Genomic DNA, 17,974 nt, shown 5'->3' with positions numbered 1-17,974 from the left:
CCTTTAACTCCCACTAAATCTTTCCCCTTTTCCACTTTGCTGAGCCGGGATATTTTATTCCTCCATCAAATATGCATCCCATTAATTAAGTTAAATTACTCCTGACTGCCAAATATCCCCTGCCCCGATGGGTGTCAACACAGAAATGCATGACTGTGAACCTGCAATGACACGGCCCCAACACTTAAACGTGAGTTACGGCCTTTCGCAGCTCCATCCATGGGCAGATTACCAGACACTTTGTGCTGCTGGAATTAAGCGCCGTTTGCTCCTTCCCCTCCACCCAGCTTTTTAATAAGTGCACAATGGATGACACTCGCACTTCTGACAATGAGAGGACTGATATTTTAATTACACCCCTTTTTTCATCTGCCTTCCTCTTCATCTTTTAATTGCTGCTGTTAATCACTCATTAACTTTCCCCTCTTTCTGTTTTTTATTCCTACAATATACCTATGACATGATTAACTCTATAGAATGGATTGTTCAGCAACGTTTTTTTAAATAATTCAACCACTTTGAAAGGATAAAGTTTGTGCTTCTTTTGTGGGGACTTTTTTTTTAGGGAGGGGGAGGGAGCAAACTTTGCTTATGTTTCTCTAGCGAATGGAGCGAATTCGCCTTGGTTAGGCGATATTAATCCTTAGAAGGTAAATTCAAAGTGTATAAATAAATGCTATGAAGATACGGTCTTGTAAGGCAAAAAGTTACTGCTGCTGGAGCGCCTTCACAGCGGAGTAGTCACGACACGTCATAGTCCTCTTTCTCCCCCATTTCTAGTCTCCGTCTCTTCATTGTCAAATAAAAAAGGCAAAATAAATAAATAAAAAAAGATTACTACCCCATTCTATTTACTACTTCATTTTCGTCCTGCAAGTCCTGCAGGTTGAGATTTAATGAAAACAAAAAGTGATAAAAAAAAGCTGAGAAAGGCTGAGACCACAAGAAGTTTAATGTTTTAGAAAGGGAGCAACTGAGATCATACACTGTGCGGACAATGGCCTCTTAAGTTAGACGGTCCCCCAGAGTCCTATAACTTACTATCATAAGCCCATGTGCTGCGCTGGCTCCCTAGCTCAACTACTGATCTCGCCGTTTAGCGCCTGGACCCAGTGTTTGTTTTTGTTTGTCTTTGATTAAAGTGAAACGCTCTGATTATGAAGCCCCCAGGCCCCAGTTCTGGGCCCACTAAAGAACACGAGATTGTTATTAAAAGCTAATGGGACTGATCTGCTGACAGAGATTCCTCCCTTTTGTCTGCGGCGCTCGCAGATGCTGTGTGGGGTCCCATTCGAACTCTTCAAAAAAGCACCCTTTCACCAACATGAGACTGACTGAGCAAACAGACTTATCTCCCCCAAGTACTCGTGTAATTTGAAACACAAATCTAATAGCGTTCATCCCCTTTCTGCTGAGTATTGGGGCCCGTAATCCAGACCGGACTAATGAAGCCGTGTGTTCGTTGTCATCTCTTCAGCTGAGAGATATCTGCGAGGACGCGGCGCTTGTGAGGAAATAAAGTTTTGACAATCCAGCTGCAAAACAAGTATAAAAAGTGTTTAACTGCACACTGGTGGATTTATATTGATACATCGATGCTGTCCGGAGTTGATTTCTCTCTCTCTCTCTCTCCTCTCTATTTTTCCTCTCTTGCCTTTTTTCTGCGTGTGCCTGTGCATGAGTGTGTTTCTATTGCAAAAAACATTAATTTTACAAACATCAGCCCAAGGCTACTAAACACATCCAATCCATTATGCTGCGCTTTATCGTGTTATGGGGGGGTAACGGGCTGTAAAGCTGTCTCGGTCATAAAGAGCGATCGCAGAGTGCCGAGTCAAACCAGAATGCCGAGCTCTGCGAGCCATACGCAGCCCTCGTTATCATCAGAACGGCTTCGTCACATACTTAACCTTTCCAGACCAGCCTTTCTGCATTATTTTCCAAATGACCTTTAGCGTTACTTATTTCATTTCCGATAATGGCGCACTAAATTTAGTTAAATGCATCAGGGCAAAATGTGTTTATTTTGGTGAAGGGGACCGCGCTGACTGACAAGGGCCGTGTTCCCAGACACAAACTCTTAAGTGTCCACGGCAGTAAACATCCGTACATCTTCCTGATTGGGACTGAAGACCAACACGTATAAATTAGATTGATCAAAACAAGTTTAAAAAAAAAAGGGCAATACCCATTTAGATAAGGAGTACATGCATAAGATATTGAAGTATGTGGTTGCCATTTTATCCGTACAGAAGTTCAGGGAGATACGCGAGGACACAGCAGCTGCGTCGAGGTTATGCTGCAGCTCAGATGTTCGAGTCTCCGCCTCAGCGGGCGCACAAGTCAACTCCCTACTCCTGTTCTAAGTTTCATTGTGTAAATAAAGTGTTGTCTTTGGTGGCAGCTGCATTAGCCATGCAAGAATGATATGGCCGCAATGCATCCTGGTACATGTAGGCACTGCCCCAGCAGCAGGAGAACTCCACGCACTGGGGAATTTGTTGCTTCAACTGACTACTTCTACTGATTGGACATCCACATTAAAGGAGGCAATTCTTCCCCTAAATGTTTCAGATTATTCTGACTTTACATGCGTTTAACTGCGTTTTTTTTTGAACAGGCATCTAAGGGTTGACAAAAGTACAAATACATATATTTGTTTACATCCGTGTGTGTTAATGAATTCACAAGCAGGCTTCCAGGTGCACACAGAGCCTAAAACATGTCAGACGTTAGGAGCTTTCAGAAGGTCTAACGCCAACATAAATACGTAGCTACCCCTCGAGCTGTTGCACCGCAGACACAATCCCTCAGCCTGGAAGGAGCGGGGCGTTTCACGCCCTTGCTGTATGAGCGGAAGGGGGGAGGGGGTGGGGCGGAGGGATCTTAGCGAAATCGCTAATGTACGTGATGATTAAGTGTAACTCAAATACCGAGTGTGTTGTTCATAGGCCTGACAGGCAGTAATTTGGTGTATTATATTCTGCGGTTTTAATTGCACGCCACCAACGTGTCCCTCTGACACGTTATGAAGCGATGATGTACAATTATTTCGGGGCGGCGGGACATCAGCGGAGTGACATTATAATCATCCTCATAGGGATCCCTCTCTTCATCTGCAACAACCATTAATGTTTAAATGGAAGGAAGGGAGGAAAAAAAACATAAAAATAGTTCTCAGGGAGTTCTAACCAGAATCTGTTTGAGGATTATAGAGAATCATGTCAGGGGAGAAGGAGAGGGGTGTGGAGAGACAATAGAGGGGCTGAGTTAAGTGACGGCTTTCTTTGGATAAGCAGCAAGCTAAGATGCTCCTCCACTGTCACTGCCAGGCCTCACACTACTCATACAGGCCCGGGCATTAAGGCACATTACAGCGGATGAGCCACGCAGGGCGGAACTGATGGGCTATTCTGGGTACGGACCAGACAATCTCACAAGACAGGGGGGGGACATAAAAACCCTGACACGAGCCAGCCCCATCCTGTTAACAGTCAAATCACACACACAACACCCAACATGAAATCATGACTATATATACTCCCTCCAACACTAAGTCAAGAAAACTGGGAGGGAGGGAGGGGGAAACACAATGCAGCCTCCTCCACGGAGAAGACAAACTTCAGCACGTTGCAAACTTTTTTTTGTGTGTTGTGAGAAAGCAAAAGGTTTTTGTTCGAATTCCTGAAGTGACCCTAGCAAACGGGCAGCTTATGACCCATAATCATAAACACGGCAGTGCACAAGAGGACAATCCACGTCCCTGATAGTGTTAATGCTTCCAAGGCCCGGGCTAAGATATTAAACCAATGCCTCAAAGCATTTAGACTGTTTATGCATAATTTAACACCTACAACAGCACTGGATGTCCGTTGCATCTTTGGGGAGGACGAGAGGGTGGAAATGCTGAATCCAGGGCCTTTCTGTTGGATGATGGAGGAGAGGAGGAGGAGGCTCATTAAGTGGCCCGAGCCCCACTGTGGACAAAACACAACCGTGAGGAAATGCAAGAATCTACCGTCTCACATGCTGGAGATTTTTTCTTTTCAACCAATTAAATATGAGGAATCTCATCTTGTGTGCTAACAGCCAATTTGTGTTTGTTTTTTTCTGCTGTTTTTGCACCTTAAAGAGTTCTTTATGGGCGAATTAGGACAGAGCGGTCCGTTTTACAAACAAAGACACATGCAGGCGGACAGACGGACAGAGGCGTGGACGCGGATGTGTAGAGGAATGGAGAGAATCGGCGAGGCGGAGACAGAAAGCCTATAAAGTGTTGGCGATGATGAGCGAGGCGCTGACCGGCCCACTCAGGTGTGATTGGCAGCGTGGTCAGGGGGCTCCAATCTGTCCTGGCCTCGCATTTGCATTTGTTAATTAAATGCCACAACAATATGATCTTTAACTATCAACCAGTTCAACAAGTGCGCCGACGCTGAAGTGAGGTGGACAGCCGAGGTGCAGCACAGCCGCCCGATCGCCGCGTCACAGCCGAGATAATCTTCTGGTCTGAAACTTTAACAAGGAAAACACGGCAATCGATGGTGGTGAGGGGGGTGAGGGGGGTGAGGGTGAGGGGGGTCTTTTTGAAAGAAGGAAAGGAAAAGAACACAAACAATATGCTGAGCCGGTGCTCTGAACAAAATGGCAATAAACTATAGCAGCAAAACTTCATGTCCCGTGGAGGCCCGAGAGTCTGTGAGCATGAAATAAATTAATGAAACACAAATATTATATTGTAAAAAAAAAAACAGCCTCAAGATAGTCGTGTGTTAATTGAAATGATTAATGGTGATTCACAAACAAATATCTGGAAAAACTTCTTTTTTTTTTGGTTACGAAATGTATCTTAAGCGTCCGCAGGAGAATGCAGAACTTAATCGCACCATAATCTCACTTTAAACATTATACCCGGACACGTGGCCATCCGTTAGCAGCGTGCTTTAGATTCAGGTTAAGGACGCAGCACCAAAACGTGAGAAGTTTGGGAAGGGGGTGCAGGCTAACGGGTATGTATGGCTCTGGCCTTAATGAGGGTGTTTCTGGAGGCTTTTCTTTGTGTTTGCTGCTCTTTAGTCAAGAGGAGCGATGGCCTGGTGATCAGTCAGTACTGAAAGCGCATACAGGGCCGATTTGTCACCGGCGGCTGGCACTGGCAGCACTCGGCTCCTCCACCCGCATGATTTGTGAAACCAGGGGCTGTATTTAGTAGTCCCATTTAAAAACAGGCATACCGGGGAAACTGCTCTGTACGTAGACGCGCGTGCGTGTGTAAAGTCGAGACGCCGCTTGGTCAAAAGCCCAAAGCCATTTTGCAGCACTTGGGAGAAGAAGGTTTTCAGCTGGAGGGCTTGTGAAACATGAGCCTTTCCTCTCATTAAAGGAGAAGCTGTGTTTAAAACCAAACGCGTGTTTGCTCCCGCTGTAATATGTTTGCGAAACATCAGCGGGAGCAAATAAACACATTCGCTCTGCTCGGCTTTTGAAAAAAAAAAAAAAAAAAAGGAACAAAATCGTCCCACGACTGAACTAAATGCAACGGTTTACACAGAATTACACAGAGGGAGAAGCTAATAACCCCACATATGTCTCCATCTTACCGAGAGTGTAGCCGCAGAAGCTCGATGGCACAAAGCTGGAAATCCCACAATTTACTCTATTCCCCCGACTGCATGTTAAACAGCTTAACACGTCCGTTCGAACATGGCACGGCAGCGAGGAGGTCTACCGCGGGAATGGAACCAGCTGAACACAACATATGGTCCACATGCAGGGGGGTACAAGGTAGCGGGATATCGCTGTACTCTGGCACTGCTGGGTATTTATAGGCTCGCGGTTACCAACATAAACTGGCAATTAGGATTACTTGTACAGCTGAAACAAAAGGGTAGGCAGAGTAAACTCGGATATCTTTTACCTTTTAATTCAGGAGGAACGCTGACCAGCAGCAATACATTTGTCTTCTTAAGAAAAGGCCTGGGGGCAGTTGAAGGTGAGAGAACGTTATTCACACATTAAGGTGTGACTGGTACTGAAATCTTGGGATTGTTTTTGGACTGCGTCTCGCTATTTTTATGTTAAATTGCCTTTTGATTGATTGCCTTCTCTCCTAAATGAATAATAGTCAATGTATTAAGAGCTTCTACCAGAATATTAAATGTGCCATGATTCTCTAAAGACAGAAAAATGATATTCGTTATATATATTTATATAACAGCTCATTTAAGCAGTGCGTGGAAGGTTGTAATGTTGGGTTTTTTTTTTTTTTTTTACAGATTGAAATCTCACGATTTTGACAAGGAGTATACATCAGAACAGAATCTCTCATTGTGGTCGGACAGGGTTAAATTGGATTGAATTATGAATTAGCTTGAGACAAATGCAATTTAAAGTGGGCTGAGCAAAGGATAATTAGCAGATCGCTCCTCAGACACCAACGTGAAACCTTACTACACCTGACCGGAGCAACACAACCACTCGCTGTTTTGTTTCTCACTTTCAACTGAAAGCTCTGGCAGCTGTTCTGGAAAACATACCAAATGTCTCCTAAACTATCCCTGAATATGTTTCCATATAAATATGGGACACTAATGTTCTGGTATCATCTAAATTCAGTTTCTGGCCTCATGGCTCGTAACAATGATCAGTTAGACGAGAGAAACACTAGTTATGTAAGAGTGGAAAAGTCTGTTCAGTTGTGTAAAGAGTTGACCACCGTCTTAAGTTGTGACGTAGCAAAGCCTTTGTTTCCGCTCCTTGCGTTTTAAATCAAATTCTTAAACATGGCGGTCGCTGTAACTCACCCACAGATGTCGCACTTGTACTCTCTCATGCCGAGGTGTCTCTTCACGTGGTTCCTGGCGTCTCCCAGCTGGGCGGTCGCAAAGTTGCAGATCTTGCACATGAAGGGCTTGGATCCTGCAAAACAAAAGCACGACGAGAGTTCACATCCCACAATAACATTACGTTTGAAAGAACGCGTTGGCAATCGCAAAGAAACACGACTGCATAGCCGCTGGGCAGAAATCAGATTCTACGTTACAGATCGTTTTTTCAATGGCAGGCGTGTAGGACCGTTATTAGTTCTGTGAGAGGACTTCAACCAACTCCAGAGCCATTAAATGACTCCAGAATTATAAAGAAAAAAAAACAGATGCCCTTACTGCAGCCCCCCATAAAAACTACAGTCACACTCCCGAGTGCCAGGCGTCTCTTCCTTCACTCTCCATCTATCCTTGTCACTCTCCTTCATCTCTTACCTACTCTTCCTTTGCCTGTGGATGCGTAAATTGGATTCCAAAGGTCAGGGCGAATGCGTAAATCAATTCTGTGTGCGCTCACTACCTCCCATTCCATCATTAAAGCGCTAATCACTCCGGCGGGCTTCTCAGGGAGGTTTCTCCCTAATTATTGCCATTAATAAGTCCGGGGGGGCGGGGTGGCGTTTGAGAGAGTGGCAGAGCCTCTGCCCGCCATCCGTCATTCAAGAGCAGAGCCGCGAAGGGGCTGAGGGCGCTATCTGTGTGACGCACAAACATTTACCAGCTCACGGTGAAAAAGAGGGAAGGGGCCTTCAGAGTCGGGGCGAAAAAATCACGTATTCACGGCAAAAATCACGTATTCCTTTGGGTTTAACAAATAATACCAAACTTTATATTCAAGGACATAAGTTGCTAAATCCTACACTTTATCGCAAAAATATAAAAAGTGTGCATTTGTTAAAAATAAAATGGACGTTTTGTTTGGCGGGCTGGGCCGGATTCAGGCCGGCATCACACAGTGGCAGCCTGGTGCATCCACGTGCGCATCTTCTGAGCGAACCCTCGCCCGCTGGCAGGGAATATCCCAAGACGCTCGACAATATTTATTCCAGGGGCAGCCGCTGATTTGATTAAGCACTTTGTGTAGATTACTAATTCGTTCATACACGGTTCACTTGCTGTGAGCTGGAAGTACGACACATCGAATTTTAAGCCGGTAACGAAGATTGAAAGGCAAGCGTGTGCTAACAAGGCCCATAAACATGGAGGTGGGGGGGTGAGGGGGGGGGCTTTGCCGTTGCCCAGCCAGCCTCTTCATTTCACATGTCCCGTACAGTACACGCAAATCACTACACAGTCACAAACAAAACACAAAAAAAAAACCTATACATAAAACACACTTCACACCTAAATGTGCAGACAAATGTTTCACACACACACAAATCACACAACACGATCATCAACACCCCGGAAAAACAAAAAGACAAGACACGCACGCTCACACCACACCCACCATCACGCCAACACGTACCTACATCTAGATTCGGAGCCCCACCTCACACCTTATGCATGTGCGTGCAGACACACACATTACATTCATAAGACGTAACCACCCATGGACAAACAGAAGGAGAGACAATCACTCACACACACACACACACACACACACACACACGCTCGCTCACTCAACCTAAAGTTGAGGTGAGAGAGAGGCGTGTGGGGAGCTGATTTGTCCAGATGGCTGGCTGAGTATGAGACATGGCAGAGAGGAGGGAGATGTAACGTCCCTCAGTTCCCACATCTTATCACATTAATACTCCACCACTCCACTTAAACAGCCTCCGTGAAACTGAAATTGACCATCAATGCAGTGTCATGTTAAATTAATATTGCCATCCACACAGAGGCGATGTGGCTCCCTCACATCCCCGATGAGACAGGGAATGACTAATTCATTTCCTGAGAGGAGAGGGGAACCTCGTGTAATGTTTCACTCCGAGCGCTCGCACACACACACACACACACACACACACACACACACACACACACACACACACACACACACACACACACACACACACACACACACACACACACACACACACACACACACACACACACACACACACACACACACACACACACACACACACACACACACAAGGTGATGTCTTAAGCCTTGCACATGCCACACACTCCTGTCATATCCTTGGCTTTAATCTTCCGGTTTGGAGGAAGAGAATTATACATTTCATATAAATAAATGTCTCTTTTTTTCTGTCCGGCTTCAACCCTACCTCACAGTAGACGCAGCGAGCTCTGTTTAAGTCATCATGATCCGTCACACACAGGGTTACAGACATCCAGTCAAAATGTACCTTTATACATCACATTGTCTTTAAATGACTGTAGCCATAGGACTATACAGTAACTGTGAGCTAGAGGGGAGGAGAGGGAGAGAAAAGCATCTCTCCCTCCAGAGCTGGACAACATATGGATATTACGTCCATATCATGATATGAGACCAGATATCGTCTGAGGTTTTGGATATCACAGGATGGCATAAGTGTCGTATTTTCCTGGTTTTACAGTCACCATTACTGATGGTTATCTATCAAAAATCTCGTTTTTTTTATTGTTTTGTGAAGGCACCAAAAGTCAACCCTGCATATTGATATTGGAGGTATTTGGTCAAAAATATTGTGAGATTTGATTCTCTCCATGTCACCGAGCCTGATCTCCCGTTTCACAAACACAGAGTTTCATCTCCAGTAAATAAATGCAACAAACTGTTCAGATATGCGGCTGCATTAAAGAGGCACTCAGGCCTTTTAGTGAGGACTCACAAAACACGTTAAAAAGGGAATTGAGAGGGTTCTGGTTTTTTTACCCCCCCAATGTGTGTGATGTCTTCTTCTGCTCTGGGGGAAACTTTACAAACTGTGCTCACAAACTGATCGGTTGAACAAACAGAACTGCTTGTTTGAAATTGGTAGAGAAAGACTACATTCAGTCATTCACAGTGTTGCACACCTGCCGGGCGACTTTGGGTGCTTCTGCATCCAACAGCTGTAAACACTGGGAGTTACCACTTCACCACAGAAACAATACAAATCAAAATGTAATACTTGAAAATAGGCCGTTGTGCAGGCACTTTCAATCTGATACAAGGCTGGTGGCCGACATTGCTTTCAGTAGAGAAGTTAACGTCCCGTGATGCTCTAAAGGTGTTTTTTTAATACTTCATAGAATATAAAATCCTGGGGGAAAACACTAAATAACTTTAAGGGTTCAACGGCCTTAGAAAGGGTATCAACAGCTGACATGTTTGTAAGTTTCTACCTGTTCTACAGTTTTACTTCTCCGAACACACATCACATCCTGTGTGCGAGCCTGCATGCATGGCACGCGTGTCTCTTACTCCAAGGCTCAGTCTGAGGTCAGACAGCTCACTCCGGTGAAAAAGTGACCAATTTGCCTCAAAATGCAAATTCCAGCTGTACCCTCATTGGCAAAACACAAGCCATGTGTACGCGTTTCCTTTAAAAAAGGGACAAATTGACAAATCTGTGTGCAGCCTCCCACCACCGTCCCCTGATTTCACTGATTAATCAAGTGAATGAAAACTAGGTCTTAATTAAAAGGATGTGGACGTGCTCCCAGCCCAGAAACCCGGCAGACCCCCCCTCTGTGCAGCTCCACGGCCCCCACAAACAAACTCCCAGAATAAATGGCCGCCACATAAAAAGGTAAATAATTCAATGTAATGAGGGAACTTAGCAATAATAACAACTGGCATATGTTGTCAAAATGAAGAGAAATGGCTGCTTCCCACAAATAACAACAGCATAAATGAAAGTAATCTCATAAACAAGAACATAACTCAATTGCATAAAAAGAGGTAAACCTTAAAAAACAACAAAGTATTCATCATTTGAAACCTCGGGGATGTGCCCTTGACTTGAAGCCATCTGTTGGGACCTCCGTGTCACAGCTTTCATTTTCTTAAGTAACGTTAAGTAAGTGACCTCAAAACTCAGGAATTATGACACGGGGTAAAATTATGAATACATATAGACTATTCGTTAATAAGAAGAAAGTGGTGGCTCCACATTAATCATCCGGATTTTAACCTCCTCGCAGCTTTAAGCAATCTGACTTTGGGCACACAAGGTGACTGGCATACGTACTACATTAAAGGACAAAACACGATTCCTCAGAGTGAAATTATCCCTCTTATACTACCGAAAGCAACAGCAGCCGATCCAAAATATTTTACTGCCGCACGTTTTTGGCCCGTTGCATTTATGGGAATTTGATGACATGAGGGAGTGAAATCCGCACACTGCTTTTAAGTACTTCATGCTGTATTCAGCGAGGGAATATTATGTTGTTGGTTTTTTTTTGACAAAAGCTACAATACCTACACCTAAACCGACAACCGTCACAGAGCCCGAGAGTGGAAACAGTCCTGTTTCATCTCCCACACAACAGACACTTCACACACATGCACACAACCAATGCGCACACATGGTAAGCACAGAGCATGGACTCCAATTAAAGTCCCATTAAAGTTTGGGCTGAAAGGGGGATGAACCGCAGGAGGCAGAGAAGGGCATTTATTGATGTCGTCCTCGCATCTCGTTCCTGCATTAAGTTGATTTTAAAAGCAATTAATACACATGGTCAGGGAGAAGTAATGGAGCGCCCTATGTTCTTAACCTGCTGGACATTTCCCAGCCGAAAGCCCTGACCGACGCAGCCCTGCTTTGCATTATAAATGACAAGATAAATCTTAATGGATTGAGGATAATCAGCAAGCCATGAAGACTGACATATACACACGTTCGCTGGGCGTAGGAGCGCTCACACACACACACACACACACACACACACACACACACACACACACACACACACACACACACACACACACACACACACACACACACACACACACACACACACACACGTGGACGTACACACACACACACACGTGGACGTACAGACACAAGGGAAATTAAAGGCTTTGAATACGTCTGCATTGATTATTTTAAATTATTAGCCCACCTCTCTTTGGACCGCCAATGCTTTTAGCCTAAGCTTTAACACATTTACAGAGACTTATTGACTATAATTACAACTGAGTCTCGGTAATGGACACATCAATTATGAGTCGCACATGTCTCTGACCAAGCGTTGCTCAGGGAATCCCAATCTGGGGTCCATTAGCGTCTCTCCTGCTGGTCTGAAGCTCAATCAGTCTTTACCTTCACCTCTACTGAAACGGCTATTACCTGGCTGCAGTAGATAGTGGCCTTAACATTAGCTTGAGCTGCCAAAGAGGAGGCTGCGTCTCCCAACTCGAAGCAATTGTACCTAAAAACAAAAGGCCTAATAGCTGAGGCAGCCACACAAAGAGGGTATTGTTCTTTTTGGCAAAACGCGATGTGTTCAAGTGCTCACGAGGCTTTAAAATCAGTCACAGAAGGTTGAATGATTTATGCAGCAACTGCAAAGTTACACATAAGTGTTTTTAAATTACCTTCTGATCAAAACCTCATTTCTAATAAGTTTATAAATTGCATAACAATGCATTGAAAATACAGTTTGTGAGGGATGAGGGATAATAGCTTTGGCCTGCTTTTACGCAGCATACATACTGCACTGGCGTCTGTTAATTGTGTATGTGGCACACAGAGAGTAGCAGAAAGACGAAGAGTGTGTGAGTAAACAGAAGAAGCGTACGTACCGGTGTGTGTGCGGATGTGTGCCAGGAAGGCCATGGAGTTGCTGCTCTTGCACACCTTGCCACAGTACTTGCACACGCTGCCCTGGTTCTCCTCGCGCTCGCGGTTGATCTGCTCCGTGTCCTCCAACACGTACTTGTTGACCTCCCTCAGGAGCTCCTCGTGCTTCTCCTTGATGTGGACGAACAGGTCCTGCTCCGTTCCGAAGCGGTCGGTGCACTTCACGCACTTGAAGCTGGCGCCCCCCTCGGGCAGCGCCTCCACGCTGTTGCGCTCGTTGCGCTGGTGGGCGGCGCTGGTCAGGTGCTGGTGCAGGTTGCTCTCGGTGTAGAACGACTTGCCGCACACCAGGCAGTGGAAATGCTTCTCCTTGGACGGGTGCTTCATGGAGATGTGGACGTTGAGGCCGCTGATGCCGTCGGCCATGAAGCCGCAGTCGTCGCAGCGGATGCGGGTGCTGCTTCGCTTGGCTTCGTCGCTCACCTTCATCATCTTGCGCCTGAGCTTCCTGACGTACGCGGAGTTGGGGGGCAGGAAGCCGGAGGGCACCGTCGATCCCCCGGTCAGACATATGACGGCGGCCTCGCCCTCCAGAGACAGGCCTTCCTCCAGCTGCTGCTCCTGCTCAGCGAGGGCCTTCACGGACACGATGCAGGCATCGAAGGGAAGCGCTTTGGACATTTGTGTGTCTGAATGAAAGCCGTCGCTTTTTGCGTCTAAAATCATCTCGTCTGTATTCAGGGGTTCTTCGTCCGCTGGCTGTCCCCCTTCCTCCCGGCTCTCTGGCTGTGCAGACTGATCGTCCGCGGGATGAACTTCTGCTGGAGCCTCCTGGGGTTCACACAGCTCCGTGAGTCCAGTTGTGGCGTCGGTTGGATCCGGTTCACCACTACTGGAGGATGCGATACTCTCTACTTGCTTCTCATCATCTGCACCACCAGCTACCGCAGCAGCAGCGTCAACAGGCTCCGTGGGTGCGGCTGCAGTCTGACTTTCGGCAGCTTGGCTGTCATCAGAAGAAGAGTCGGACTCCTCTGTGGGGCTCAGGTGTTCACATTCAGGGTTAGGGTTGGCCTCCGCGAGCTCAACGGCCTCTTCCAACGGGAGCACCGCAGCTCTTTGTTCCTCGCTCTCTCGTGGTTCCAGGTATTTCTGGCTTTTCTGTTTGTGCTTGTCTGTGATGGCATGGCGAGACATTTCCCTGCTGGTTACGGCATAGTAGCTGCACGCAAGGCAGACGTACTCAAAATCTTTGGTGTGCTTTCTCTTGACGTGAAGATGGAGCGAGGGGATCGACTGAGCTACAAAATCGCAATAGCTGCAAGCGCTAACGGAGTCATATTTACTTTTTCTCTGGCTCGTGTCCGACTGCGGCTGCTCTTCTCCGCTGCGTTCGTTTGCGGCGGAGTCGTCAGATTCCGGCTCTCTGTCGGCGCTCTGCAGGGATGCATTCGCTTCCTGTGCTTGTCCAGTTGTGGCTTCCTCCGGTGACGCACTTGTGTGATTGTTGGCCTGGTTGTTGTTGGCGCACTCTTGTGCGCGTCTGACATGTTTCTTCGTGATACAGTGGCGATCCATGTCCCCTTTGGTCACGCAGCTGTAGTTGCACAGGGTACAGCTGTAGCCGTACTCCTTGCTGTGTTTGCGGCGGACGTGGACACTGAGGTTGGTAGCGTTGGACACCACCAGGCCACAGTATCCACAAGTGGTCGTGGACCCTTGCTTTGGTCTGCCTCTTTTCTTTCTGGGAGTTTCGAGCTCCAAGTCTTCCTCGTCCACCGACGCAGCTATGGAAGCTGCCTCGGTTACCTGCTGCCCCTCTGTCGAAGCAGCGGCCTCCTCTCCACAAGCCACCTGAACCATATCGTCCACATTAGCACCCTCTCCAGCGCCGTCTCTGCTTACGCTCTCGACGTAGGCGTCAAAGGAGGCGGAGTCGCTGCTTTTCTCCCCTTTCTGCTGCCGCATGTGACTGTCCGAGGACAGGTGAGCGTCCATCCACTCGGACGTGGCCGAGAGGAAGTTACACAATTTGCAGCGGTACCGCTCCTGGTTAAGGTGTTTTACCCTCGTGTGGTTTTCAAGCAACGCGGGGGTGCTAACCCTGAAATCGCAGTGTGAACACTTCAGCTGGAACCTGCTGAACGTACGTTTAGCGGCCACTCTGGTCGGGGTGGCCTTCAGAGTGCTGCCAGGGTCCTCGGCTTCCTTGTCTTCACCCGTGTTCTCGCCAGCCTCAACTGAAACACATTTCAAAAGACACACACAATTCAGCCAAAAGATCATTTAGATATCATTAACATGTTATGCTCTGTAAAAAATCCATCGATATATGGCACAAACTATCTACTGTCTAACATCTTTAGAATAACATGAATTTTGAATTTCACCTTTACCTTGAGAATAGCATATACTCACATGTGTATGGGGTGTCTTTGGTGTGGTATCTCTGGATATGCACGTCCAGAGGGGACTTGTCCCTAAACTCTTGTCCACAGTAGTTGCACGAATGTATCATCTTAGGTTTTGGGGTTCTCTTGCTAACTCGTCTCTCTTGTGCGGGGACTGCCTCCTCTTGATCTGCCTGCTGTTTGTCTAATACCGTTTCCTTTTCAGTGAAACTATTTGTGTGGATGTTGCTGTCGTCAGCTGCTGACCTCAGCTCATCAACATCAGACTCCTGGTTTTGTTTGACTTCAGCAGCACTCTCCGTCTCCATGTCTACTTCCTGTTGGTTTTCAGCCGGACTCCCGTCCGACTCTTTTTCATTTTCTTCGGCCGGCTTGGCAGTTCTATTGGTACTCTTTGAGTTCTTTCCGTGCTTTCTTGAAGAGTGGATCTTCAGCGATCTCGGACATTTGGCAGAGAAGCCACAAACTGTGCAGAGGTTATCCCCATCTTCTGGTACAGAGTCAGGCCGCAGCCTCTCAGCGACTTCCTCATCTGGTCCGTCGGGCTTGGCGGTCCCACCGGGTGAGTCTCTTTTAGTTTCCTCCATTTCCACGTCACCTGGCTGCACCTTCCCACTGGTGTCATTATCACAACCTTTGTCCTCAACAGCCTCCTTTCCCGATATCAACGCTTTATCCATTTCATAGCCTGCTGTTATCGTATAACAGTGAAGTTGATCGCTATCATCAAACTCCTGGAAAGAAAGAAAGAAAGAAACGGAATATATGAATGGCATCTTCAATCGTCTACAACACAATTTAGTGAATTAAAGAAACATTCTGGAAACAAGTAAAGTGCATTTGCCACAAATTGTGTAGTTAAACACAAGCTTCTGAAAAACGATCACTCATTTAACAGCACCATCAGCCTCAGCACAAGTAAATGTCGCCATCTAGTGCTTCCAGGCTCTAACTGTTTGGTACAAACATTCCAGCATGTGAGCTTGCTGTTGCTGGTCATTTAGTGGGAAAACAAGTCCACTTAAGTCACAGTCATTTAATGGTGCATACATATGGCAATGCTGGTTTAAGAACCATTACTAAATGCTTATAGACATGATTCAATAGCGCTCCAGTTGTTGCCACAATTAGACCAGTAAAAGTATATGAAGTATAGCTTAAAAATTCATTATGAATAACCATATTTCTAGTGTTGCAACAGTCTCAACGTATTTTCTTCTGCCGCATATGTTCAACATAATTGTACATTGGTTAAGACAGCTCAATGCACGGCCACTTCAGAAGTGTTTCTCTATTTGCAGCATGTTTCTTTTTGCCATAAAACACTCAAACTGGTGGGTGTTATTTTTCATTTGCTTGTGTTTTACTTACTTGCAGCTTTCTCAACGGCCATATAATACAGTGCGTGTAAAATATACAGGGGACATCTTGAGCAACAAATCTGTTTCAGCACATCCATGTGTAAATTGTCACAAAGGTTCAAAATGTATGTACCTTTTATCTGCCTTTTATCCTTTATTATTAGTTAGGATTTAGGTAAAATATATATAATAAATACTGTACTTCAGCTAGATTTGCGTGTGTATGTGTGTGTGTAGAGGGTCATGCCTTGTTTATGCTTATGAGCTTCAGTCCACTTGTGCTTGCAAATGTAAACGTAGGATCCGTAAAAACGTGAAACTGCAGCGACAACGGTCGAGTGTTGCAGTGTAAGACACCGCGTGAAAACTATTTTCATGGCGTCGATTGCTCGTTCACCTCCACACATATGAGGGGAAGTTGTTGTGGGTACTGCTGCTGGCTACCGCGGCTAACTTGCTAACTAGCGACATGTTTCTCAACTGTACTTTGAGACACACACCGCACGTCCAATGACATTGTTACATCGGCGGTGTAGTCCAATCAGAGCGGGACAAAGGCGGGTCTAAATCGTTCCATGGCTTGGAAAACGACGGCATCACAGTGGCCCAAAAAGGAGGCTAACGTCGACCTCTGAAACAGTGCTGTATATGACCGAAACAGTGCCTAAAAACACCCCCGATAGTCGTCTATCGTTTTAGTAAAAGCAACTCAGGTAATTATTAGCAAATACAGTCAAACTTCAATTGAACTTACCTCTTGTTATACGACTATTTCCACTGTCCGCGCTTTTTGCTGCTAGACACAAATGGCGTACCGTAGCGTGAGCCCTGCGTCACAGGAGAGGGCGGCGCGAGCGGCGTTGCTTCTTTTTTTTCTTTCCGTCAGCTGATTTGGTCACGTGATGCATTCTCGTTCTGGGGGGAAACCGACAGACAGAGCATTGTCAACTCGTTCAAATTGTTCAAATTGGTGACATTCTCGTCTCGTTGGAAAATGCCAAGATTCCTCAGAATTGTGATTGTTACAACACACACAGCCAGGAAGTGATGCATTTAATGTCATATTTTACTACACAGTACACGACCAGCCAGGCAGAGCACCATGCATACATATTTAAAACACTATTCACTGCTCTTCAATTTGTGCATATATTTCATTTTTTATTATCATTTCTTTTCTATAATGGTATTGTTTTTGTTATTCAAGGGAGGGTATTGGCCCAAGGAGGACTGAGAACACGTCTTATCAGTAAATTACCTAGCTTGAAGTTTTCTTGCGGGGATTACCGTCTGCAAGCTGAGAGAACATCTTAATGTGAATGTAGCACATCTCGTTACATTTGTGCACATTTGTAATTCAGGTATGGGAGTGAGGGAGTTGTGCTTTTGTTTTAAAAATTAACAAATCTGTACATAAATATGTAACAAACTATACCAACTGTACTATACCAACAACCGACTGTTGAAAGAGTTTTCGTGCACATCATCTTCAAAAATGTTGCCATATTGTGATGAAATTATTTATTTTAGTCTATTGTTGGAGAGTAAACCACTTAATACTGTGCTATGGTCCTAAAATAGTCTCGATGTATAGGTTTGTGTTTTCCTCCCAGACATTTATTTCAACTTTCTGAACTGTCATTAAAATGTCATGATAATATAAGAACTATTTGCATTATTGTATTTATTTA

The 17,974-nt window shown here is 45.7% G+C and overlaps 1 protein-coding gene across 2 annotated transcripts in view; it reads right to left on the bottom strand.

The window, feature by feature from the left end:
• Positions 1–17,158, bottom strand: part of znf407 (zinc finger protein 407) — a 133,515-nt gene extending 116,357 nt beyond the window's left edge. For both annotated transcript variants that reach the window (XR_012949542.1, XM_076081474.1), the window contains exons 1-4: positions 17,038–17,158; positions 14,930–15,656; positions 12,514–14,751; positions 6,804–6,918 (exon numbers count right to left, since the gene is read on the bottom strand). Coding sequence is in view for 1 of the 2 variants with exons in the window: in XM_076081474.1 (XP_075937589.1) it covers positions 6,804–6,918; positions 12,514–14,751; positions 14,930–15,602 (3,026 nt within the window). In the remaining variant the exon portion in view is untranslated. The remainder of the gene's footprint in view (positions 1–6,803; positions 6,919–12,513; positions 14,752–14,929; positions 15,657–17,037) is intronic.
• Between the last annotated feature and the right edge of the window lie 816 nt (positions 17,159–17,974).

Source organism: Anarhichas minor, unplaced genomic scaffold, assembly GCF_050575085.1.
Source record: "Anarhichas minor isolate MPS153535 unplaced genomic scaffold, ASM5057508v1 ptg000080l, whole genome shotgun sequence".
Lineage (NCBI taxonomy): Eukaryota > Metazoa > Chordata > Actinopteri > Perciformes > Anarhichadidae > Anarhichas > Anarhichas minor.
The sequence above is the reverse complement of the archived record's forward strand: the minus strand, read 5'-3'. Positions and strand labels throughout refer to the sequence as shown.